This window comes from Maniola jurtina, chromosome 24 (genome assembly GCF_905333055.1).
Source record: "Maniola jurtina chromosome 24, ilManJurt1.1, whole genome shotgun sequence".
Lineage (NCBI taxonomy): Eukaryota > Metazoa > Arthropoda > Insecta > Lepidoptera > Nymphalidae > Maniola > Maniola jurtina.
The window spans coordinates 198,724-226,148 of record NC_060052.1 but is presented as its reverse complement, the minus strand read 5'-3'; the positions used below and the strand labels follow the sequence as shown (position 1 = coordinate 226,148).

At 38.1% G+C, this 27,425-nt stretch overlaps 1 protein-coding gene, 1 long non-coding RNA gene and 1 other non-coding gene across 3 annotated transcripts; 1 reads left to right on the top strand and 2 right to left on the bottom strand.

The window, feature by feature from the left end:
• The first annotated feature begins 574 nt into the window (after positions 1-574).
• On the top strand, positions 575-25,613 carry LOC123877486 (serine protease HTRA2, mitochondrial-like). Its single transcript, XM_045924284.1, has 16 exons — positions 575-725; positions 7,713-7,896; positions 9,523-9,685; positions 10,815-10,904; positions 11,248-11,424; positions 15,282-15,526; positions 16,053-16,323; positions 19,170-19,268; positions 20,580-20,776; positions 21,088-21,219; positions 21,908-22,004; positions 22,504-22,671; positions 23,286-23,386; positions 23,973-24,037; positions 24,731-25,009; positions 25,379-25,613. Exons 1-15 carry the CDS (start codon positions 691-693, stop codon positions 24,894-24,896), a joined length of 2,190 nt encoding a protein of 729 aa, XP_045780240.1. The 5' UTR covers positions 575-690; the 3' UTR covers positions 24,897-25,009; positions 25,379-25,613.
• On the bottom strand, positions 6,275-24,563 carry LOC123877487. Its single transcript, XR_006798603.1, has 5 exons — positions 24,553-24,563; positions 20,447-20,450; positions 18,758-18,767; positions 16,906-16,912; positions 6,275-7,343 (listed from the first exon to the last, which is right to left on the bottom strand). It is a non-coding gene; the product is annotated as an uncharacterized LOC123877487 (long non-coding RNA).
• Positions 25,614-26,808: 1,195 nt separating the features above from the next.
• Positions 26,809-26,881, bottom strand: Trnav-cac. Its single transcript has one exon. It is a non-coding gene; the product is annotated as a tRNA-Val (tRNA).
• Between the last annotated feature and the right edge of the window lie 544 nt (positions 26,882-27,425).

Genomic DNA, 27,425 nt, shown 5'->3' with positions numbered 1-27,425 from the left:
ATGTTCACTCAGTACTAAAGACTAAAGTAACTGTTACTAGCAGTAAGCGATGCTGTTGCTTAGCGGTCAAAGTCACAGAAGACGTAGGTTCGAATCTTGCCGGTTTCGCAATTTTTGATATAATATATTTAAATTTTATTTAGAATTAACCTTGAAGTGTAGGTAAAGAACTTAAAATTTAAATAAACCCCGACACTAAACCTCATTAAGAAAACTAGAAAAGAGCTGATAATTTTTAAACGGCTGAACCGATTTTCTTCCATTATAGCTAAGAACACTGTCGATCAAGCTACCTTTCAAACAAAAAAAAATTAAATTAAAATGGGTCCATTCGTTTAGGAGCTACGATGCCACAGACAGATACACAGATACACACGTCAAACTTATAACATCCCTCTTTTTGGGTCTTAACTATGTAACGACGTAATAACGTTACAAATAATCGGTAATAATGGTGACGAGAAACGGTTATCGCTAAGCAAGCCCGCACTAGCTTCCCATTGACATTGCTACTTTTGCACTGACATTGACACTTGACGTGTGACAGAAGACTTACTTTCTCTTTTCAGTGCGTCAAACGCGTTCGTGGCAAGTTGTTGTGTTTAAGAAAAATACAATTTCTTATCAATTTTCCGGCGTGATAACGCGACCACCCACGTTTTAAATATTAAATAATAAACAAGCTATCATATGGAGTCGACCAGGTACTTCGGGGGCGTAGAAGGGTAAGTCGGGTTAAACAATAATTGTTTATTAATTAATTTGAAAGTAGAAAGGCTTGCCTTGAATTGAAATCAAAGTGTTTCGACAGAAGTGTATTATTAAAATAAATATAGCGGTACTTGCACTTTGTTTAGTATTCCTTATAGCTGATCTGCCGACTATTTTTCTAGCAGGTATTTCAGGACTGCTTGGTTAAATTGAAAATCGAATGTTTATTGTTTACCTTTACATTTTTTCGCTTTTCGATAAGTATTTTAGGCAAAGATCAAATACCATGCAGCCTCCTAAGTCGCAAAATATTTTTTCTTTATTATTTGGACGATAGCATCACTCAAATCTCTATTTGCCTGTATAATCTGTCAGTCTTTCTGTCTGGTTGACCGGGCTTTTCTTCAGAACTGCTGAACCAATTCCAAAGGTACTTTGACAGGCAGATAGATTATACAAGGAGTGACCTAGGCCACTTTTTATTTGGGACATATTTAGGATCCTTTGTAAAAAACCTTATTAAATCCACACAGATAAAGTTGCAGGCATCAGCTATAGTGTTCATATACAATTGACTTTCTTATGAAAGGATAATATATTACATAACTCAATTATTAAGACTCCACAATACTTTTGAAATTAAACTTAAAATAAAAATTTAAAAATTAGTTAGAATTGAAATATAATTTACTTATTTAAAACTGAATAAGTAAGTACCTATACAAAAGATCATTTATTTCAATTTCTAAGTAATCTTTCTAAATTGTTTTTATAGCAAAATAATATAAATTGTAATAATTGTCTAGGCACTGAATAAGTAAAGCACATCATTATTTTAATTTCTAAAAGTAATGTCTAAAATGTATTTAAATATCAAACTACTTCATATAAAACTGTAATAATATAATTTGTGTAAGTACTGTATAAGTACACAAAAGCACAGAATTATTTTGATTTCTAAGTAATTTGTCTAAATACTGTTATGTAGCAAAATAATAATAAAATATAATAATAATAACGTTATTATAAAATGTAATGATTGTGAAAAACAAGCGCGACTCTGATTAACGTCACTAGTGTGATAATGAACTTTATGGCTCTTGTGATAAGAGTGTAATTAAGTTGAAGTTGTAATGAAATATGCGCGGAATTTAACATCGGCGCGGCTGGTGACCCTGAGTGGTTTTTTTACGTTTACTTTTCTATAGCAATGGCGACAATTGATTTGCCTTTTATAATAAGATTCATTGAAGTAAGTAAAGCCTCAATAGCTCAACGGTTATAGGAGTGGACTGAATTCCGAAAGGTCGGCGGTTCAAACCCCACCCGTTGCACTATTGTCGTACCCACTCCTAGCACAAGCTTTACGCTTAGTTGGAGGGGAAAGGGGAATGTTAGTTAACCTACCTATAAAATTCTTGTAAAAACACATCCTGATAAAGGCCACATTTTTAACTAAGGTTAGGAAGTTAGTTGGTATCTACCTATTTTCATTTTTAGGATTCCATATTATCTCAACAGAAAAAAGAAAACCATATAGGATCACGTTGTCTGTCTGTCTGTCTGTCTGTCTGTCAAGTGTCAAGACTCTCAAGGGAATCAAAACCTATAGGGTACTTCCCGTTACCTAGAATCATGTGGCCAGTGGCATGCAGCAATGTCTTATAAATGACAGACAGCCTACATTAATTTTCCTTGACTGGAGCCCTTTTGGAAGTCAAATCGACATAGAATTCATAAGTACTTACCTATAATGTCCCTGATTTTGAAGGTAACAAATAATTGAGGTAAATATAACTCTCAGTGCTTAGAATAATAAACTCTGACCCTGAGGTTCAATCCCCATCAATGGGGGTTTGTGGTAGGTACAATAATTGACGATTCAAAAAATTTTTTTTGATTTAGTTAAATTTTACTCTACAAATCCCTATTGATGCTCTCTAGACAAACTTTTCCACAAACTCCTATTGGTTTAAAAATCAAATATCCGAGTTCATGTTAAAGATTCTGGCGACCTTTCTGGCGAAGTGGTACGACCCTGGGTTGTCCCTAGCAGAAAACAAATACAAAGGTATACAAAGCTAGAACTCAAACAAGGCGTTTTTAGGGTTCCGTGCGTCAAAGGAAAATCCGAAAACCGTGAGTTAGTGCTTATATCACAAAAAAAATTTGCACGATGGTACGGAACCCTTCGTGGGCGAGTCCGTCTCGCACTTGCCCGGCTCTTCCAACCTTGGGCCACGGGCGAAACTAGCTGGTGTTTACATACCGACACTTGACATTTCGCAATACCGCAAGACGCGGAGACGAGTTTTTATTTACCTTTTTATGAAAATAGGAATTTGGCTAATATAGAATTAAAAGCATTGCCAGAATTTCCGCAGAGATTAAAGATTAAGTTAGATGAGGTTATTAGATACTAGCCGATGCCCGCGACTTCGCCCGCATGGATTTAGGTTTTTTGAAATCCCGTGGGAACTCTTTGATTTTCCGGGATAAAAAGTAGCCTATGTGCTAATCCAGGATACTATATATCTCCATTCTAAATTTCAGCCAAATCTGTCCGGTAGTTTTTGCGTGAAGGAGTAACAAACATACACACACACACACACACACACACACACACACACACACACACACACACACACACACACACACACACACACACACACACACACACAAACTTTCGCCTTTATAATATTAGTGTGAAGTGTGATCTCGCAAAGTTATCTGCGAAATGTGTATTAATCTGTACTTTCTTAAATAATATTGGACTGAGACAATGAGTTGCCCAGTTTACAGAGAAACGCTCATATCCTTAATCCAACTCCTTAAGCTTTAAGAAAGCTAAGAATCCAAGCTTCAATTTTTGGAAGTATCTTAAAATATACTTAATTTGTATTCGATAAAAAATCGTTAAAAATGAATTCAGCAAGTATTTTAATGTTTAACAAATAGTAGATCGATTAAATCCAATACTCGAAGGTCAATACCGAATCAAAATTCAAATTAACAAGTTTATATTTAAAACCGGTGTGTATATTACTTTTGAGTATGTCTCACACATAATATTGATGTTAAACGTGTAGAACAATTCGACCTAAGACGTCAACATGATTATAATACATAATCATGGGCTAAGGACTCATCAAAATTCAAAATTTCTTTTTCCAAAGGAATTCGCAGTCTGTACAGTCTTCTCCACCTCGTTGATTTATGAGTTTAGAGTTCTATAAAACTGTTTTCTGAACTACTTTTTTCCAAAATCAAAACTCTCCTTTTTTCTCTCTAGATACTGTGCCCAATTTTTTTTTAAGTTGGGATATTCTGATTCCGTTTTTAGCACAGCCATCATTTAGTGTTTTATTCAATCTAAAGTTTTCCAATTGGCAGAAATCTTGATATTGGATAGAATTTACCTAGTATTTTAGCTATTAATTAACAACTAGCGATAACTAACTAATGCAACCGTCACTGTCGTAATATTGCACGTCCTGCAAAATTGTGATTGATTACAAAAATCGTGAATGATGCATTGGCTGCCAACTAACCGCAAAGATTGGCTTATTGCTGCAATCCAATTTAATCCGTCAGCCTGTATGCGTTCATTGCTGGACATAGCCTTTCGAAGAGCGCGCCACCGAACGCGGTCCTCTGCCTTCGTCATCTATCCGCTTCCCGCCACTTTCAGGTCCATGGTCCATGGTCTACATTGCTCTACTCCAGAACACGTCTGTTCCATCGGTCGTCGATTCTGCGACACACATGGCCTGCCCATTACCACTTCAGCTTGCTAATCCTTTGAGCTATGTCAGTCGCTTTTGTTTTCCGCCCTAATTCGATAATTAGGGGTAATTGATTTTAGAAAGTACCCAACATAGCTCGCCCCAGAGCGCGTTGAGTGACTTTTAATTTGTGGACGAGGCCAACTGTCAGTGTCCACGTTTCTCCTCCTTATCTAATTACAGGTTCTATGCATTGCGTTATAACTCCAGGAACTGCTTAAGGGCCTAGATCTAAATCAAGGGTTTCTTTTTTACCCGACTGCGGCAAAGCCAAAAGGAAGGGTTATGGTCTTCGTCTAATTTTGCTGATTTCTGGCATAACAGACTGGCTCTAAAATTTCACAACGCTGTTCGAAAATGGCCTGTGAATTCAGTTATAGAACTGGCTTCTGGAACTCGGAACTGGAAGCTTTTGATTTAAACCAAACGAACAAAAATCCAGAGCTAGAACAAGAGCATTCTTGATCGTTTAGTGTAAAGAACTACAGTCTACGTCTCAACCGTAAATTGAAGTCTCTATCCAAATATAACCAATCATACAATCTGCTAAATATCACTATGTTCGAAACATGTTATTCTCGTCCGCCACGCCCCCTTCACTTGGTATCCTTGTTAGTGTGTTTGTATTTGTTGTGATGTGTGCGTTCACTGTTGTGTGGCCGTGAGGTGATTGTGGTTCTACAGTCTGCACGTGTTGCGCGACGGAATGCGATGCAGGCTGCGGGAAATAACCTTTATCTGTCTCGACAGCCGACACACCCACTGTTGTTATCATATCATCAGGGTTTTGATAATATGATGCCAAATAAGGGCATACCAAAAGATTATGGTGAATCTTGGGCCTTGTATGGTCTAAAGCTGAGATAAGCGGAGATATGTTTTGTAGACCAATTAGGTTATTCATAGATTGTCTCTATTTCACCTCTGATTTATATGCACTCAGTCGGGGAACTATAAGCAAATGATTTGTGTTTAATTCCTTATTGAGAACGATGAAGCCATTGCTCCTAGATATCAGACATCAGACCTCAGGCCGGCAAAGCCGTGTCGTCAAGCGATTTAGCGTGTCGTAACGATGCGATGTAGAAACCAAAGGGATATGGGTTTAATAAAAACTGATATACCTTTTCCAGGTTAGCCCGCTTTTAGACTGCATTATCACCAGCAGGTAAGATTGCAGTCTAAAGCTAACTTGTATATCTGAATACATATATAAAAATAGTTGGCATTTCAAGATAATTATTATAGGTTTCAGAATTCAGACCTTGCCCAACATATAATATGTTGTATTTTCTTCTAATAGGATAATAGTTACCTACTGTTAGAACCATTAACTTCACATTCCTAATACTTTAATTTTTTATTAACTAAATGGGCTTGCGCTTGACTGCAAACAGACCAAGTAGGAGATGATGCAGCCTTAGATGGAGCACGCTTGCCCAGAAGGTGCCTATTCACTCTTCTTTTGAAGGTACCAATATTATAGCTAGCGGGAAGAACGGAAGCCGGAAGGGCATTCCATATTCTAGCAGTGCGTATTAGAAACAAAGAAGCAAATCGCTTCGTAGGGGTCCGTGGGATTTCTCTTATTATTATGTTACATAATGGATTTTGCATTCATCGATAAGTCACTTGGTTTCTGCTGTAAAGGAGCATTGTTTTGACCTTGGAAATGTAACTGCGCAGAATGCATCTTGCGTCGTCGTTCGAGATCGAGGCGTGCCTGCCGAGTGCCGACATGCCCACCATTTGTTCAGCTATAAAACGTTAAACATTGACGTCACATTGCAGTTACGAGCTCTGTTTGAATGTCAACAAGGAAAAGAACTTTATGGCTCCAATAGACCAATACATAAAACACAAAGCAGTGATAGCTTAGTGGTGGTGGCTTAGTGGCTTAGACGTCGGCCTGTGAGAAGTATAATGCTTGCTCATGATGATTAACTGAAAGTATTTGTTACGGTATTTGTCTATGTCAAAAATAAATTACTTCTCGGCACTTCTCGGTAAATAGAGGGTCTGGAATTTTGATACGTAAAATCCACATCCTTTTTGAATGTAATAACCATTTTATATTATCGATTAAACTAAAAAAGTACGTCAAATCATTGTGACGTCACAGGCCAGTATTTCATAGAAGCTCGCATACTAATCGCGTGTTTTGAAGTTTGATAAAAAGGTACTGATTTGACTAGTTGTATTGGTAATGTTAGCTTTCTTACAAGACGTCTTCTTTCTGAAATGGTCGCTGTCTAGACATAGTGGCCTAACTTACCTATATAATATTCTTTGAAAAAATTATTCATTCATGCCTTCTTAGATTAGATTGCCCTTCATGAGATATGTTCTAGATACATTGAGTTTTAAAGAAATGTTCTATTTACCTGGAACTGTTCGTAAGAGGGCCAAGTTCATGATTATTGATAACTATCAGTAGCAGGATAACGCCGACAGTTGTTATCAATTATCACTAGGATTATGTATCATTATGAAGCCATAAATAGGTATCTATAAGTGTTTATCTATGTTTACAATGTGATATGCGAACGCGTTACAATATTGCGAATTAAGCCATTTTAGACAATTATTTTAATTGTTATTGCCTATAGAGAGAGCCAGCGCGTGCCAGACCTTCGTTATTTTAGAAAAGCTGAAAGTTTATCTGCGTATTGTCCCAACACGGGGAGAAACGGTCAGCAACTATAAAGTTTAAATCATGCATACTGGCTTTGGGAGGTAACAGGTAATAAAGGTGTAACAAATCTTACGTAAAGGTATAAAGTCTAATTTTTTTATTTTTTCTTCGGAATAGTACTAGAAATCATGTTATGCATTGTCAGACACTTACTGTCGTGGCAACCCCCTCCCAGACGCCCATAAAGTTTAAAAGTTTAAAACCTGTTATGTCCCAAAGCCACCATGATCCAAACTTCATAGTCGGTGATCGTTCCTCGCTGTGTTGGGGCAATACGCAGAGAAAATATCAGCTTTTATAAAATAACGAAGGTCTGGCACTCGCTGGCTCTTCGTTCACTACATTTTACTGCGCGATAGTTATTATTGCGCCATAATTATTTAATTTACCTACTTACTTATTTATTGCAAGTTTGCACATACAAATATTAAAATATCTTGTACAATGGTACGGAACCCTTCGTATGCGAATCTGACTAGCACTTGCCCAGTTTTTCTTGAAATGTTTACAATTTGTTCCAGTGGTGGCACTCACTCAAACCTGGTGATATGTGACGAACTGGGCCGAGTGGTCGGCAGGTCCCGTGGGCCTGGCACCAACCACTGGGCGCTGGGCATAGACGAGTGTGCCAAGCGGGTCATAGACATGCTGCATGCCGCCAAGGAAGACGCGGGCATACCGCTCGACATGCCTTTGGATTCTTTGGTGAGTTGGTGTATTGGAACCTCAACTTCATCACTATATGTCATCGGTTAGACCACATAGTGGGCAGATCCCGAGGGCCTGGCTCCAACCACTGGGCGCTGGGCATAGACGAGTGTGCCAGGCGGGTCATAGACATGCATGCCGCCATGCAAGACGCGGGCATACTTACCCGCTACGCATACGCTCGACACGCCTTTGGATTCTATGGTACAAGTAGGTAATTCAAAGCAAGTAAAAGGGCATTTAATCAAGTATTTGTTTACTTTGGAAGCTTATTTCCATATAACCCTTCATAGCATGACGTGTTAGACGTCATTCGGCCCTACATGGTAGTAGGCTTGTCTGCCTTCCACCTTTAATGGAAAAGTCTACTTTTTACGTAACATTCCACAATCCACGCTATTGATCTTGCAAATGCTTCAAGAACTTGAAGAAGGCCAATTGATCTATAATTACATAAATCTGTACCTAACTTTACAAAATAGATCCACCGCATTCAATACCGTTAAAGTCCAGACCAATGGGTTGATTCGCTAACTCAGTGTCCAACGATGAATGAGCCTATTTGACATTGGTTGGTTTTACATTGCTGCTTCACAGTGATAATAAAATGATTGATTATAGAAAACCTTCAATGTTAATTCAGTAACATCAGGTGACCAACCTCGTTTTCTCGCTATTCAAAACTATGATTTCGGTAAGATTCTTGGTAAGATGTTGAATGAAAATTAGTTTAGGCCACTACATATAAAATAAAGAGTATTGACCTAACCTGACCCTTGGTTATTACGGAAAAAGTAGAGGAAAAATAACAATAGGTTTTAATAACAAACACGCAGGGAGGTGTGCTCAAAGCAGCCATACTAGGCAAAGCGGTCATTCTTAATTTTTCGGTAATTTGAAATAATATTGCTTCTTTTGTCGCGTAAAGAATCCCCCGCAGCTTAGCTTGCTCAAGGAAGTACCTATTAGGTGTACAATTAAGCGAGCTCAGGCTGTGTGATCGATATTGCTATAAGTTCGTTCAAGTAATAATCGAATTCAAGCTATGGGATAGATGCTTAATTTAATTTAAGTATGACATGAGCGGAGACGCAGGGAAACGCGAGTTAGAGCGGTCACGCACTCATCCGATCCGAATCCGTAAAAATACGGATACAAAACATACAAAAAAAACATAGGGTCGAATTGAGAACATCCTCCTTTTTTTTGAAGTCGGTTAAAAACTCGGACCGAACTCGAATATTGCTTACGCACTAATCTAATCTCTAATCCAAATCCAAGCTATTCATCAGTGGCCATCATTAACATAATATCTACACAATATGTCCGATTTAAATCCGAGACACATCTGAGATATTCTCACGGATGACATACAGAACTCGGATGACAATGCAGATAATAATCTAATTGGCCGTCCATCATTCAATTCCCGACTAAGTACATGACCCCTTTGGCTCTATTAATCTTTATCATCCTCAATTGCGGCGATACCCTGTTGCTAGTGTTCTGGGGTCCAGGTTCAAACCCACGCACGCCCTCTTACTTTTCAAAATGTGCATTTTAAGTGATTAAATAGCACTTGCAATATTAATTAATGGTGAAGGAAATTATTAACATTTTTAGGGTCTGACGCTGTCAGGGTGCGAGCAGGAGAGCAGCAACGCTTTGCTAGCTGACAGCGTGAGGGAAAAGGACGGAAACTGCGCAAGAACTATCTACGTTGCATCCGATACTGCTGGATCTCTGTTCACGGGAGCTCCTAATGGTGGCATGGTGCTTATTGCTGGTAAGTCCCTTATGACCAATTGGGGAGCTGGTGGACAAAACGGTATAATATATCTGTAAAAAATAAAACCGGCCAAGTGCGAGTCAAATTCGCGCACTGAGGGTTCCGTTCTCAGGTATTTCTTCCAACATTTTGCACGATAAATTAAAAACTGTTATGCATAAAAAGAAATAAAAATCTGTGTTAGAATGTACAGGTAAAGCCCTTTCATATGATAACCCACTTGGTATAGTTATCTTACTTTGAAAATTGAAACACATTTTTTTTTAATGATGTAACCACGAATTCGCGGTTTTCAGATTTATTCCTGTACTTGTACTATAAAATCTACCTACCTGCCAAATTTTATGATTCCAGGTCAACGGGAATTAGGTACGGCAATTATAGTGCGGGTTCGAACCGGCGACATTTCGGATTTCAGTCCGTTTAACCGTTGAGCTACCGAGGCTATAAATTGCACGGAATAAAATTTCCTTGCTTTCCTTCCTCCTCCTCCTCCCTTCCCTTCCTTTTTTCCTTCCTTTCCTTCCTCCTTTCCTCTAAAATCCTTTTTTTGAAGTCGATTAAAAAGAGGAAACTGGCAAATTTTTATCGATCCTTTTTTTCAATGAACTCAAGCATTTTGGCGACAGTTAACGTTGGTGTTAGCGGCATAGGGGCTTGTGTCGGTTTCGTTCAGCTCAGTCGGAATTAGGTCATCTGATAACCTAGGACCCGAGATAGCCTCGCCGTTGATACCGACGCAAGGCTGACGATGCTCAGAGTATCAGGGACAATTTTGTTTGCTTTTTGCTCCGATTGAAATAAATTACCTTTCTTTCATTCAAAGATTATTTTTTTACATTTTGTTTTTACTCGCATACAAGTGTAAATTAAAAAATTATAACACCCCCGACAAGTGAAGGTTACAGTAACTAGAAAAGAGCTGATAACTTTCAAACGGCTGAACCGATTTTCTTGGATTATATATAGCTAAGAATACTCTCGATCAAGCCACCTTTCAAACAAAAAAAAACTAAATTAAGATTTTACTAAAAATTGCTTACTTTTTACTAAGTTCATTTCGATAAGTCACTCATTGCGCAGGTAGTTATATTAATATGTAAGGTTATTTTCGTTTTTATTTCAGGTACAGGATCAAACAGTTTGCTGCGGACTCCGGATGGTCAGCAGTATGGTTGTGGGGGGTGGGGTTACCTTTTTGGGGATGAAGGTGGAGGTAATTGCAATTTTTTGACAATCTATCTCTATGTATGGGTTATAGATTTCAGACTGCTACTCTGGCATTCTGTATCTAAGAAAACCGGTCAAGTGCGATTCGGACTCGAACACAAAGGGTTCCGTATCAACGCATTATGTACTTTTTTATTATTATTTGTCGTTATACCGGCAATGGAAATACGCACTGAAAATTTCAACTCTCTAGCTATTATGGTTCATGAGATATATCCTGCTTATAGACAACCAGACGGATGAACGGCGGAGGCTTGCTACTAGGATCCTGCTGGCACCTTTTGGGTTTACAACTATGGAACCCTAAAAAGTCTTTTATTTTTTTCCAGCCTACTGGATAGCCTTTCGAGCTGTAAAGACGATATTCGACGACGTGGACGGACTGCGTCCCTCGCCTCACCCCACGGAGCGCGTGTGGAAGGCCATCAAAGAACATTTCAACGCGGAGACCAGAGCTGACTTACTACCTTATGCGTCTAAGCTGTTTGACAAGTCACAATTCGCAGGTAAGACATAGATATGCTATATACTTATATGCCGGAAGAGCAAAGTTACCACGACAATCCAAATCCGAGCTATTCAGTGGACATCTTTGACATATCTACGTCATATCCGAGGCACATCTAAGATATTCTCACGGATGACGGAGAGAACTCGGATGACGGAAGTCGAAGCTAGTGCGTAAGCTACCATACAAATATGTTTATAGCTTCGATAGCTCAACGGTTGAGGAGCGGACTGAATTCCGAAAGGTCGGCGGTTCAAACCCCACCCGTTGCACTATTGCCGTACCCACTCCTGGCACAAGCTTTACGTTTAATTGGAGGGGAAAGGGGAGTATTAGTCATGATTAGCATGGCTAATATTCTTTTTAAAAAAATAGTTCTATGACTACTTCGGAACGTATTTTCACGGATTTGGATCGGATGCAGTGCGTAATCGCCTTTACTGTCAAGTTTTTGTAACGAGTTGTAAGTATTTGAAAGGTTTACAAAAAACCCTGACTACGGTTTGCGCGGTATCTTTTTCAGCCCGCACACTAAAGTCATTTTGAGTTTGGAATTTTTTTTGTACCTACCCAGTGACTCTCGCGCCATCAAGGCGAATATTTATCAAAATATCGCACATAGGAACGGACATATATAAATATACAGGTCCAAACACATAACTCTCCTTTAGAGCTTCGCCACAATCGGGTAAAAACTTAAAACTTTCTTATCTGTGCTCTGTTTGTTGTGTGACGTTACTAGTGTTGTCCGTCACATAGTACCGATTACCGATTCGTAATACCGGTATAAATCTAGTGGAATCTATAATCCCTTTTCGATTCTACATACCTACTATGTACCTACATTACCAATTTGTCATTATATGCATGCTGGTTTCTATAATTTTATTTTTATTGTATAGCTATAATTAGTATCCCACCAAAAACATTTCATGTAAAAATATAGCCAAGACTCACAAGTTCATAATGTTTTCACTGTTAAAAAGTTATGAGATCTCTAGTAGAGCCAAGCCCCTAGCTGAGCTTAGATTTGTGCTGGCCATGGGACCTATCCCAAGTCCAAAGTAATATAGCTCTTAAATGTTCTTGACTGTATCAAATTTATAACAATAAATAACAAATCACTCTACTTACAAGCTCTGATTTTACAAACCCTACATCTTGGTAAAAAAAGGACGGCTTGGCCGTTTAATGTTCGTAAAACTATTACATGACATAACATATTTTAAGGCCTTAAGGAATAGTTAGTTCGACAATTACTAATTTGTATTGTACTTCGTGATGGTCGCAGAAGCAATTCCGGGCTTAGATGTCATTTCAGATAAAAAATCCACGAACTGTAAACGGCCAAGCCGTACTTTTTTTACCAAGATATAGGGTTTGTAGAATCAGAGCTTGTAAGTAGAGTGATTTGTTATTTATTGTTATAAATTTGATACAGTCAAGAACATTAAAGAGCTATATTACTTTGGACTTGGGATAGGTCCCATGGCCAGCACAAATCTAAGCTCAGCTAGGGGCTTGGCTCTACTAGAGATCTCATAACTTTTTAACAGTGAAAACATTATGAACTTGTGAGTCTTGGCTATATTTTTACATGAAATGTTTTTGGTGGGATTTCATTTCTTTTTGGCAGGTGCCCTAGATTTTTTTGGATCTATTTTTTGTAGGTAAATCATTTTCATGGCCCACTCTCTATCGTTACCTCTTTTTTTAAAAGCTTTTATTCAACTTGCAATGTCGTATGTAAATATGTTTGTTCGGGTGGAATCTTGCAACTCAATTTTGAAGCAGATATAACAAATTTCAGTCTTTTAGGACTTCAGGAAACACAGATACTTGGTACGTTTGATAAATCTGCCACGGACATCTTATCCTGAAAACTTTAGAATTCGAGCAACAGATTTTACAGATATGCATCTCATATACGAGGGGATGAAGGGGGACCCGATTTCTTAATTTATCTGTTGTTCATAATTGTTGAAATTCCTACTTAATGCCAAATTTCAGTCTTCTAGAACTTCAGAAAGTACCCTAAAATTTGTGACTAGAGGTTTTGAATGTCGATAAATGTGAAACTATAAAAGCTAGACAATTGATACTCAGTGCGTTTAATGAATCTGCCAAGGACATCTTATCCTGAAAATATCAGCATTCTAGCGATAGAATTTACAGATTTGTTTCCCCCATACAGAGGCGTAGAGGGGTGAAATTTCCAATTTCTTAATTTTCCTGTAGTTTGTATGCAATTTCTAGTCTACATACCAAATTTCAGTCTTCTAGGACTTCGGAAAGTGCCCTAGAATTACAGACTAGAAGTTTGACTGTCAATAAATCTGAAACTATAAAAGCTAGACAATTGATACTTAGTGCGTTTAATAAGTCTGTCAAGGACATCTTATCCTGAAAATATCAGCATTCTAGTGACAGAATTTACAGATTCGCTTTTCTCATAAGAGGCGTAGAGGGGGGGAATTTCCAAAGTCTTAATTTTCCTGTAGTTTCTATGCAATTTCTAGTCTACATACCAAATTTCAGTCTTCTAGGACTTCGGGAAGTGCCCTAGAATTACAGACTAGAAGTTTGACTGTCAATAAATCTGAAACTATAAAAGCTAGACAATTGATACTCAGTGCGTATAATAATTCTGCCAAGGACATTTTATCCTGAAAATATCAGCATTCTAGCGACAGAATTTACAGATTTGCTTTTCTCATAAGAGGCGTAGAGGGGGGGAATTTCCAAAGTCTTAATTTTCCTGTAGTTTGTATGCAATTTCTAGTCTACATACCAAATTTCAGTCTTCTAGGACTTCGGGAAGTACCTTAGAGGTTTTGAGTAGAGGTTTTGATGATCATCAGTGAGGGACGAAATCGACGTATTTTAGATATCAATAAATCTGTAACCATAAAAGCTAGATATTTGATATTTGGTATATTTGGTAAATTTGCTGAGGACACCTTATACTGAAAATTTCAGCTTTCTAGCGTCATCCAGACCGAAGTTATGACGGGTCGAAAATACGGCGAAACACTTCGAGAAAAAGGTACGTAGCGCCCCGGCCGCCGCGTTTGGCTCGTCTTGGCGGGGGCACTGCCGTGCCCCCTGATACTCAGTGCCCGGTAAAACCAACTGTGGTTTTTGTGGCGCTGAATGTAACAAAAACCCTCTGTATTTTTTAATGTCAATAATAATAAATAAATAAATAAAATAAATTCGATTTATGTTACCTGTAATATCGTTACCATAGAGCCAGTAATGTTGTAGCAGCCATGCAGCGTATGATGACTAATGAATAAAAGGCCGCTACATATTTACAAGTTGTATTACATGAGCAATTATTTACAATATGTGCGCCGTAGTTATAATTAAAACTGTGGTAGAAAATGAGGGCCGGAGCTTGATGCTAGGCCGAGGTGTTGCGGTCTTGAGGTTTCTGAAGTGAATTGGTGAATGTGTTGCCCGGGGTCCGCCAAGGCCAACAGGATATTCGAATCGTTCCGAATTCAAATTGTGTTCTGACAGCTAAAGTGACAGCTGCAAAGTGTGTTGCTTTCTTCGCAGCTGCCAGTCTTAAAAGAGGCTGCATGCCTCTACAATGTAAAGTATTACATAGGTCAAATTTCCCTCTACGATGTAAGACTAACTTAACCCTAACTGTAACTTTCCAAGACTAGTCACAATAATGATTTCGTGAATCTTTGAAGTCTTGGCGCTTTCATATTTTAAGAACTATGTAATTTAATAAATGAGAAAGCTATTTTATTAGCGAGTAAAGTGTTATTTTTTAAGTTCAGATAAAAAATAAAGGAAAAATATTCTTTCATTAAAATTTAAATTATGTCCTCTTTCCAGGTCTTACAGCAAAACTCTCAAAACTAGCAGAATCAGGTGACGCGCTTTCTCAACACTTGTTTGCGGACGCAGGCGCGGCGCTAGCGGCTCACTTAGCGGCTCTAATCGAAAGAGCTCAGAAGGCTCAGAAGGAAGGCGGTTCTGTTGTGTTCCGGGAAGGGATCAGGGTTGTGTGTGTCGGATCCGTGTGGAACAGTTGGAAAGCCTTAAAACCTGGCGCCTTGAAGCAGTTGGCTGACAGACGGGTGAGTATTTCTGGTTCTGTTCATAGATCTTGGTAAATGTCTTGGCTTGGAACAAATTTTAAAAGCTAATCAAAAACTTGACGCTTTATAATCAAACAACAACTTGTGGCTGTCTAGACACTTCCAAAAAGAAATATATGCCTTTTAATCTTTTATGCAAAAAATTTTTTTGTCAGTGTGTCTATCTGTTCATCTGAATGAATTGAAACTTGGTTATTGTTGAGACTTCTGTAAAGGTTTGTGACATAGCACCATCAACGTAAAATAGATGGCGCGTGAGTCACTTTGCATGCTGGTCATCAGCTAGTTGTTAATAAATCTTTATTTTTGGGTAGATTTGCAACAATAAATAAATTGTGTTGTGTTTATTGTGTGGTTTTAAGTTGTGCCAACACAGCAACATTTATCTCATTAATATTGCATAGCTTAGTTGAAAACACGAAGGAGGTAGCTCAGTTTCTAATCTAGTATACAGAGATTCCTTATTCCCAATACATAATTAATATTTCTCTTTTCCATATTCCAGGTAAAATTCGACCTCGAACTCGTCCGTCTGCGAGTATCCAGCGCAATGGGAGCCGCCTGGCTGGCCGCTAGGCACGTCGACTTCGACTTACCTAGAGACGATACCGCCTTCTGTGATGTCTTCTACACATACCGATCCGATATTACCGATAAAGTTAACGGTACTCATAACGATAACGTTATAACGGAAAACGGTTTCGGGGTAAATGGTACTAGTGAAAACGGTAATATAGAAAACGGTATAAAAGAAAATGGTGTGATCGGATGCGGATGCAACGATTGGTCACTCTGGAGCTAGTGTTGTGTTTATTGTTTAGTGTAGATTATGTGAAATAGTGATTTATACACAATAGAACAGTCAATTTGGGAAACTTTAGATTCGTGTTATGCATTGTCAATAAGGAACTTTCAAATGCGTATTCCTTAAAAGTCTTATGGATGGCGCTGTTCATGCCCTTCCAAGGAATACCGGAATTTTTTTCTTACATCGGACTTTAGTACAAGAGTCTGCTTAAAGAAAGCTGAGAGTAATTGCGGGAAACGTTACTTGGTTTTTTTTAACCTCACCCAGTTTTGATACTAGATTTATTTATATAATTCTATAAAAGATTCCGCGACTTAGTTGGCCTGGATTTAGGTTTTTAAAAATGCCGCGGAAACTCTTTCATTTTTGGGGGAAAAGTTAAGTATTTTTTTCATACTACTATAGAAGGGTATGAACAGCGCCATCCATTAGGCTATTACAGAACATGCCCTGGAAAATTCGTCATTGACATAAATTCCAATAGTTGTTAATTTAATTTAATTGATCCTTATTAACTGACATTTATACATCCTTTATTACTATTAGAAACAGGCTGACTATGAGTTTTGATGGAAGCTAATGTTAGGTAGAGTCAGAATAACGGAAGCTGGAGTGATTCCATAGCGTTTTTTAGAAACCGGAAACTGATAACCACGCCTGATTTTGATACTAGATTTATTTAATTGATTGTAGTCGTGGACTTATCATTTTGCTTAGATTTATTTCCAAAACTAGACTTTGAAATCTATATCCACAAAGAAGAATTTTCCGTAAAAAATACCTCTGGGCATATTATTAACGTGACATTTTAGAAAATCAGTTTCTAGAGTCAACGTATTATAAAGGCTGATCTAGATTTGCGCACGAGCACTTACCGTGCGCATAGAGACAGTGACCCGTCCATAGATGTTTTATGCGCGTTGGGTGCACGGTTCGTGCGTGTACGCAAGTGTAGAGCCGCTTTAACGCAGAATATTAGAAAATGTAGTATCCATATTCAAATCCTCAATTTCTAGACGGAGTAGATTGAAGCACTAGCTTTTTATTCAGGTTTAAAGGAGGTTATTATATTTTATTAGTCAATGGCTAAGAAATAGGCATGGCTATTTCTTTCAGTGGACTGATAATATCGACTTCAGTAACGAGTTTTATTTACTTAAAAAGTTACATGATTAAAACCGTGCAGTTCATGGTTCTAATGTATCATCTAGTCATAAGAAATTAATTATGGAATGATCTGAATGTAAATAAATGTTTGTTATTATGTACTTTATAAGTAAACTAATAGAAAAGTGGTTTTAAAACGGGCTATATATTGCAACTTACTGACAACTACAACCAAGTAATAAAACATCAATAATTTTTTAAGCCACTGACTTGAACGTGAGCACTCGAGATAACAACATAATTTGAATAATAGCATCTATAAATTGCCAATGTTTTGAAATGAGAAATATTTGGAAATGGCAAACATATCACAAAATGGCCCCAAATTATTAACATTTTAAAACTTAAGTAGTTCATTAAACATTCACATAGAAGAAATGTTAATATTATTATAAAATTAAAATACATTTTAATTGTAATGTAAAATATAGTTATAGTTCCTATATGCTATAAATAAGTTGACTAGATATTAGCTGTTATCAAGTGTATCATGTTACATCATATCACTATTATTATACGGATAGATAGCTAGATCATAAGAAAACAATTATTTTCCTAGACACATACATAATTATTGACATATTATTAGTTTTGTTTTCAATAAATTAAATAATTTAATTTCCAAAAGTGGTTTTACTCTGATATTAATCCTATAGTGATCTTCTTTCAGAGCTGTGCAAGTCCTTGGATATATTTTCATAGCAATACAAAAATCCATACTATATTTTCTTACTGGTTTATATATCTCTAAAGGAACTTAATTGATCTAGTTCTCAAGGGTATCGAAGATGTAAACAAATTATGGTATTTCAGGTTTTGATGCTGAGACAAGAATGAAGAATCATATTAATATTATGCAGGATACTAGCTAATAGAAAAGTTAGAGATTTGAATCTTCGTCTGTAGTTTGAAACGATATTATCGTTACAATAACGTCAACGTTACTATTATCGTTATGTTTTTGAAAAATCGGTAACATTCGCATCAAGGGCAACATCTCTATTTTTACGATTCGTCGTAAATGTCATTGTCAAACGAAAATTCACTTAATGTGAAAGTGATGTGAAGGACTTCGTCTGTGTTGGTGTTAGCTGGCGGGCGTGCTCTGCCTTTTTGGAGTGTTTTTTTTTGCTAAAAATGACTGGAAAGCGCTCTAAGGGGGTGCCGTGCGTATGTCGGCGAGCGCCGGCACAGACGGGGTCCACACTTGTATATTTTCCCTAACTTGTTACAACTATCTACAAACTTGACATTGGCTAATCTTTGTAAAGCCAGACGAGAGAGAAAAAAAAGGGATGTGAAATACGTAATCTTTGAAGATTAAAGAAATAAACGGTGGAAATAAATATTTAATTAAAAGAAACGACTGAACAGGCTTTGCCTTCATTATTTTATAACAACATAAGAATAATTCATCTACGACTTACCAGGCTGCATGGTCTACGACCTTTGCCTTTCCTGAAGGGGATAAAAAATAAAACTAACTGTGAAATACGTCAAAAATGTCACTAGCAAGAACCGCGGCTAGATTTTTCAAAATAAAACCAATTTTAAAAATAAATAGCCGGTGTTTGTGTCGTGCCCAAACAGCATTTGGCGAACAAAACCATGGTTCTACTGGAAAATATATATTTGGTGGTATTTTAGTTGCTAGTGGTCTTATAGGTTACATTAGTGCTAAGGAAAAGTTGGCTGCGGCATCAGTGATCAATCTTTCTGGTAGACGAGAGCAGTACAACTTTATAGGTAGGTAATCTATTTATCAAATACTTAAAACCTATGACAATAGTCTTCGTGACACATTAACATAACTGGTACAAAAAATCGGTGTTTGCACAATATATGCAAACCTTGCACATTGTTACTTGAAAGTTACTCAGTTTGCGATGGAAGGATGTAAAAAAGTCTCACAAAAGTATCCTATGACCTCAAAGATACAAGCTATCTTTGTGCCAAATTTCATCAAGAGCTGTATTGTGTAATTTATAAAAATCATAATTTTGAAAATATCATGTTTCAAATTTTTATCAAGGAAGTTCAATCATTTTGCCCTCAAATCGACAGTTGATTTGATATCTCCTAATGATAACAAATTAATACCTACATAATCTATTTTATCATTTTCATCCTGGATATAAAATTAGTAAAATAAAGCAGTGTAGCCTTAGTGGTTAAGACTTCAGCCCCTATTTGAGGGTCTGAGGTTTGGTCCTGAGCCTACACCTTTGCTGCAGAAAGTTGGACAGCATGCCTGAGATATCTCCATAATGTTCTCAATGTGTGAAATCTGCCATTCTGAATTTGGTTATGAATGTGGCTTTCGGAGCATGCACAAGAACTCTTTAACCTGGTTCCTCCTACACCTGTCTACCATTGTACTGCAAGGCATCAATCTGCATCGGTAGGTAGTTGAAATTCCTTGGAAACTTACGAAGCTATTTGCTTCCATGTTTCTAATCCGAACCGCTAGGATTCTAGGGAATTTTGTTTCCCATACCTTTAAGTCAAGAGTGAATATGCAACTTCTAGGCAAGCGCGCTCCATCTTAGGCTGCATCATCACTTGCTAGCAGGTCTGATTGCAGCCAAGCGCTAGTCTATAAATTAAAAAAAACATTTTCTAAAGAGACCCGTGTTCAGTAGTGGGCCGGTGATGGGTTGTGAGATGATGACTGAGGAACTACAAGGAAGGAATTACTAAGCATACAGCATGCTGTGCGTTGTACCATGTAGATTTGTTTGTTTCAGCATATTATAGCTTTAATTTAAATTAAGCTTGTCTTTCCTTGTATATCATGGACTTCTGCAGTGACCCCTGCTGATATACAGCATTTTTGATTTCATCATCATTATGATCATCCCATCGTTGGCTCACTACTGAGCATAGTCTACCCCACTGGCCAAATGCAGATTGGCATCCTTCACACGCCTTGGAGACCATTATGGAGAACTCGGGCAGGTTTCCTCACAATGTTTTTCTTCACCATTAAAGCAAATGATATTTAATTGCATTTTTATATGCAGCATTTTTAATTTGTGTGTGAAATTATAATTCCAGCTGATGTGGTGGCCGTATCAGCACCATCAGTGGTGTACATAGAGATCAAAGATGGGCGCAGGATGGATCTATTCACGGGGCAGCCCATCACCCTGTCCAACGGCTCGGGGTTCATAGTGAAGGAGGATGGTCTGATACTGACCAATGCCCATGTGGTGGTCAACAAGCCTAATGCCATTGTTAATGTGAGGCTTATGGTGAGTATGATAAGCGCAAAAATGTGTTTACTTGGTAGCACTCAGTTTAGGGAAAAGATCGTAACTTTCAAAATATATATAATTGTACTAAATTTATTATTTTAGGGCATAGATGATGGAGAGATAAACTAATATATGGCTTCGTTATAGATCTAGAATAACAAATAATAGAATAATAGGCGTAATACGTTTGTATGGAGAAGCGAGTAAGAAGGCCCACCTTAAGCCAAAATATAATAATATTATTTACCATCCCATAGACTAAAAGTATATTAATGCTTTATAGTAGAAACAAAAATCTTTTATTGCAGGATGGGTCTAACCACACAGGCGTTGTGGAAGATGTAGACTTGAAGTCAGACCTGGCCACGCTCCGGATACCCATGAAGAACCTTCCCACCATGAAGCTTGGCTCCTCTGCTGACCTCCGGCCTGGCGAGTGGGTTTGTATTGCTTACTCCATCATCAGACCCTCACACTTAGCTTAGTCATCATCATGAGCCTGTGGACGTCCACTGTTGGACATAGGCCTTCCCTATAGAGCACCACCACACCCGGTCCTCAGCCTTCCTCATCCAGCCACTTCCCACCAGCCTCTTTATATTGTCGGTCCATTGTGCTGGTGATTTTCCACACTACACTTGCTTGTACCACCAAACTAATAACATAATTCACAATGTAGTAACGTTATGGCTAATTTTGTTCTATTATCTAAAATTACTGTAAGTTAACTGCAAAAAGTAATTTTTGAATTATCACCAAATCCCAGTGGGGGTTTTTGAAAAATAATATTTCTAATAAAAGAATGCTACATAATATAGAAGGAACCAAAAGCTTAATTCGCTATAATCCGCTAAACCAAATAAATCTGTCTGGTACAACATGCAGTATGCGACATGCACCGCCCGCCCTCCCGCTGCTAAACATGCAGGAAAAGTCAGCCACCAAGCAAGCCATATGCACCACCACCATTCAGCACCACACAAATCCGAAAACCACTCTACGCACGTTTCGGCCCGACACCGGAGTATCCTCAGGAGATGTAGACCTTACTATGCCTAATGGCTACATATTAATATGATAAAGGTATTAAGTTAGTTTTGGATCTCAGAAAAAATGACTTTATTTTAGGTAGTGGCTATGGGCAGTCCACTCGCACTCAGTAACACAGTGACGGCTGGAGTAGTCAGCTCCACGGAGAGAGACAGCAAAGAGTTGGGGCTCCGAGGTAAGATCACAGGGTCATGCGTTTTAATTCTTTTATGTTTTTTTCCAATACTGGATCTAACTTACAAAAAGTAAATTAACGAATGCACGAACACTGTAATAAATTGGCTGGGCAGCGCGTTCATATGAGTGAGCGAGACAGAGAACAATAAAAGATAGACGATGCAACAGGCAGCGCGTATTATGAACAACACTGCTTCTTTCAGTGCTCCACAACACCACATGGTTTTTTGGGTTCTGTTCTTAAAGGATGGCAATGGGCCCTATTACTAAAACTCCGCTGTCAGTCCATCCGTCAGAGTACCGTATCTCTTGAACCATTATAGGTAAAGTAGAGACATGAAACTAAGACAGAATGTGTACTTCTATTGCCGCTATAACAAATACTAAGATTTTCAAAATTGCCACCGTAAAAATTGAAGTGTTATATCTTGTACGATGGTACGGAACCCTTCGTTAGCGAGTCCAACTCACACTTGACCAATTTTTTTAATTTCCAGGCAAAGACATGGTGTACATACAGACGGACGCGCCTATAACGTTCGGCAACAGCGGCGGCCCTCTGGTCAACCTGGACGGTGAAGCTATCGGCATAAACAGCATGAAGGTCACCTCGGGGATCTCCTTCGCTATACCCATCGACTATGTGAAGGACTTCCTTGCTAAGAGTGAGTTTACAGCACCATCAATCCAACCCAAACCTATCTGACCATTATTATCACCAACTGATAGACGACCACTCCTGGGCATAGGCCTGAATTAGCTGCCGAGTTTCTTGCTGGTTCTTCTCGGTAAGAAAGGCATTCCAAACTAGTGGTAGTTGGCCTTGACGATTCAAAAGTACTTGTAAAAGTTTAATTGAATAAAAATATTTTGAATTTTGAATCGATATGACCTGGTGTAATCCAATCCAATCTGACTGACATATGAAAGTGTACGGGAGCGCTAGCTGTGTGCTCGACTGTACCATAGGATGATCTCCCGCCGAGCGTTTGTCTTGCTCGGTAGAGCCAGCTGGCCGACGGTTGTACCTTGAAACTTCTATAGATTATAGGGCAGATTCCTAAACGCTCCGTTAGTGCGATTCAGATTTGCGTGTTCCACTTGTACTTCAGCTTTAACGTATTCGTGCTGCCATCTAGTGAGAGAGCGTCGTGAGTGGCGATTGGCTTAGGTAGTATTGAGGTCTGTTGATCGATGTCTTGGTATGAGTGAGAAGCGCCCTCTTCTTGCAACTGTGACGACCGCCAAAAACTAATCAGTACAAAATGATTGGTTCCAGGTAAAACGAAACCCCCGCACGTGTCGCGTCGGTACCTCGGCATCACCATGCTGTCTCTCACTAACAACATTCTGATGGAACTACGCATGCGGAACCCAGAGGTAACCTTTATTTCGCCTTTTAAACCAAGCCTGTTTTTTAATATATAAATACATGTTTATTATAATATAATATTATGTTATAGCTTTGAAGCTTATATTAACCTTTTTTCATACATACTTTCTATCCTTGTTGTACCTATTCAGAGTAAAATAGAACTAATTAAATATTTTGTATTTACAACCTCTCGAACTGCCAAGGGTCACTGGTAGAGATCTCTTATAAACTTAGTGCTTCCCTGTCCACTTTTTTTTTCTTTTTCTCTTTATTGTTACAACTTTTTATTTAAATATACTTATATTGTACACCACAAAATCAGCACAGAAAAACGCCTTACCCTATAATATGGTACCCTAGGTTTTGACTCCCTCGACGGGTCTTGTCAGACAGAGAAGAAAGTGATCCTATAAGGGATGCTTTTTTCTCTAGCATTTAGCTATTTAACAATTTCCACCATCAAAGGGAGTAGAATTGTACCTACTTTGAATAAATGATTTTGACTTTGACTTTGACTAGAGATAACCCGAAAAATAAAATCCACAGACAAAGGTGAGGAAAAAAGCTAGATTTGTATTTATTTGGTTTCAGATGCCGACAGATATAAAACATGGTATTCTGGTATGGAAAGTGATCGTCGGATCTCCCGCGTACATGTGCGTATCGTACATTTAAAAATGTTTCAGTCAATTTCATTGATTTTTATGGACAACTCACGCCTGACCAAAAAATTGGCTATGCGAAAATTGTTTTCACAAAAAAAGAGCTGAAGTTTTCTCAGACAGTTTCTATGTATCTCCTATGGTTTTGGATTTCAACATATTGTCCCAGTTAAAAAAACACTGTATATCAAATCTTTGAAAAGAGCAACCGCCGAGTTTCTTGCTGGTTCTTTTCGGTAGGAAAGGGTTTTCGAATTTCGAATTCCGAACTAGTGGTAGATGCATTTGACGATTCAAAAGTACCTAATTGAATAAAAACATTTTTATTTATTTACATAATAATGCCCGCGACTTCGACCGCGTGTATTTAGGTTTTTTTTAATTCCGTGGGAACTTTTTGCTTTTCCGGGACAAAAAGTCGCCTATGTCAATTTCCGGGACACAAGCTACCTCTGTACCTTTCATATGAATCGGTTAAAGGGAGAGACCCTTAAGAACCCCATGAGAACACTTTGATTTTCTGGGATAAAAAGTAGCCTATGTATGTATGTAGCCCCGGGATATAAGCTAACCCTGTACCTTTCGTCAGAATCGGTTAAACTGTTGGGCCGTGAAAAGGTAGCAGACAGACGGACAGACACACTTTCGCATTTATAATATTAGTATGGATTTGTTTTTGGGTTACAGTGGCGGTCTTCAGCCAGGGGACATAGTGACGCACATCAACGGCACCCCCGTGAGCAGCGCCACGGACGTGTACGCCGCGCTGGAGCAGACGACCGGCAAGCTCACCGTGGACGTGGTGCGCGGGCGCACACGGACCAAGCTCACTGTCACGCCTGAGATACACTGACGACGACCATTTCTACATTGTATAAAACAAAGATAAAGATAAAGAATATACAGAAAAATAGATAAAGAATAGAGAAAGTTGTTTCCCGCCGTCTGTACGCTTAATTCTTTTAAGAGGGGTCTCTCCGTCACTCGCTCCATACAAACGTAGTTCCAATTTCATTTGAATACTAAGCAACCAAAGTCCATGAAATTTTGCAGACATAATGTTCTAGAAACTTATATCTATGCCTGTGGTTTTCCAGATTTCTGTTAAAATATTCGGTTTCAAAGTTACGCAGTCTTAAAAATTCACATACAAATCTATGAGCTCCTGTAATTTTAAAACTACATATTTAAAAAAAAATCTAAAACACTACAGGCACAGATATTAGTTTCTAGAATATGTCTGCAAAATTTCATGGACTTTGGTTGCTTGATATTCAAATGAAATTGGAACTAAGTACGATTGTATGGAGTAAGTGACGGTGAGAGCCCTGTTAAACTACAATCATTTCATCAATAGATACAGTGATTCAAGAGAAAGGTTTATATGTATAGTTTAATATTGCTTTGTGTTAGTTTAATCTTTCTCATATAAACCTCAAAAGCATACATAGAAGCTTACTGCGGACCAAGCTCACTGTGACACCTGAGATACACTTGACGATTATGGTTTACTGTATAAATGTATTATATTTATAAAATAACATAAATGAAATAAAAGAGTTTATCTAAATGTGAAGCTTTTTTCTTATAAACCTCAATATTAAAAGCATAAGCAGTCGAGTTTGACTTACTAAGAGCGATTACGCACTCATCCGATCTCTGATCCAAATCCGAGGCACATTCGAGATATTCTCACGGATGACGGAAGTCGGAGCTAGTGCGTAAGCTTCCATACAAATAGTTCTATGACTACTTCGGAACGTATTTTCACGGAATCGAATCGGATGCAGTGCGCAATCGCCCTAATTGAACACCCCCGGCAACCTTGTATATGTAGCTTATATCTATTTCAATCATTTTGAATACTTTGTACATACCTACATAAGAATAATTTTTTAGTAAAAGTTCTTCGAAATCATATCATCAAGTTTTATGACAAAAGTTTGAAAAATCAATCAATTTCGTTATCGTTTCGTGTTAGGTAGGCAAGTATGAAATGCAGTAAAATATAGTTTTTAATAACCAATAGCCATGAGATCAGTTTTATTATTTATTCTTTACTTCGACTTGATTTCGGTAAAAATTGTGATTTGTATTATATTTATACTAACGATCGGCCAAGAATTTTAAAAATTCAGCTTAATTAATGAAGGGAATCTCTGTGCGAAATTTCAATTTTTTAGATCCAAGAATTGACTGGGCATTGATGAGTCATTGAGTCAAGACTTCTTTTTAGGGATCCGTAGCTGAAGGATGGCAACGTGACCATATTACTAAGACTACGCTGTCCGTACGTCTATCTGTCAACGGGCTGTATCTCATGAACCATAATAGATAGAGAGTTGAAATTTTCAAATGTGTACCTATTTCTCTTGCCGCTATAACAAAAAATAATGAAAATTTCGAAATGGCCGCCATAAAGATTAAAAATAAATAAAAAGTGTTACCTATTCCTTAAGTGCGATGGTACGGAACCTTTCATACCTACCTCCAAATTTCATCATTCTAGGTCAACGGGAAATACCCTATAGGTTTTCTTAACAGACACGACAGACGTACAGGTAGACAGACAGGCAAATAGACAACAGACAGATCCTATAAGGGTTCCGTTTTTCCTTTTGAGGTACGGAACCCAAAAAGTATAGCTTCCTGTGTGAGTTCGACTCGCACTTGATCGATTTTTATATTTAGATTTATATAGAACCTGGAAAAAAATGGACTTTAGTAGGTCTGGCATTATGTTTTTTTTTTGGAATGAAAAAGTTTGTTTCCGCCCGGGATCGAACCGAGGACCTTGTGCGTGTGAAGCACACGTGATAACCGCTACACTACGGAAACTTGACTACGACGACTGAATTTTAATGCAGCATTCCTCAGGACCACATCTTGGTCGAGCGAAAAATATTATTTACCAGCTGATGCCCGCGACTTCGTTCCCGTGGATATAGGTTTTCAAAAATCCCGCGGGAATTCATTAATTTTCCGTGATAATAAGTAGCCTATGTGTTAATCCAGGGTATAATCTATCTCCATTCCAAACTTCAGCCAAAGCCGTCGAGTAGTTTTTGCGTGAACGAGTAACACACATACATACACACAAACTTTCGCGTTTATAATTTGTGAAAGTGAAGTGAAAAAACAGTGATTGCAACCCAAGTAGTCCAATTTGGAGTTGCTTATACAATTACTAGCTGATGCCCGCGACTTCGTTTGCGTGGATGTAGGTTTTTGAATAATCCCGTGGGAACTCTTTGATTTTCCGGGATAAAAAGTAGCCTATGTGCTAATCCAGGGTATAATCTATCTCCATTCTAAATTTCAGCCCAATCCGTCCAGTAGTTTTTGCGTGAAGGAGTAACAAACACACACACACACACACACA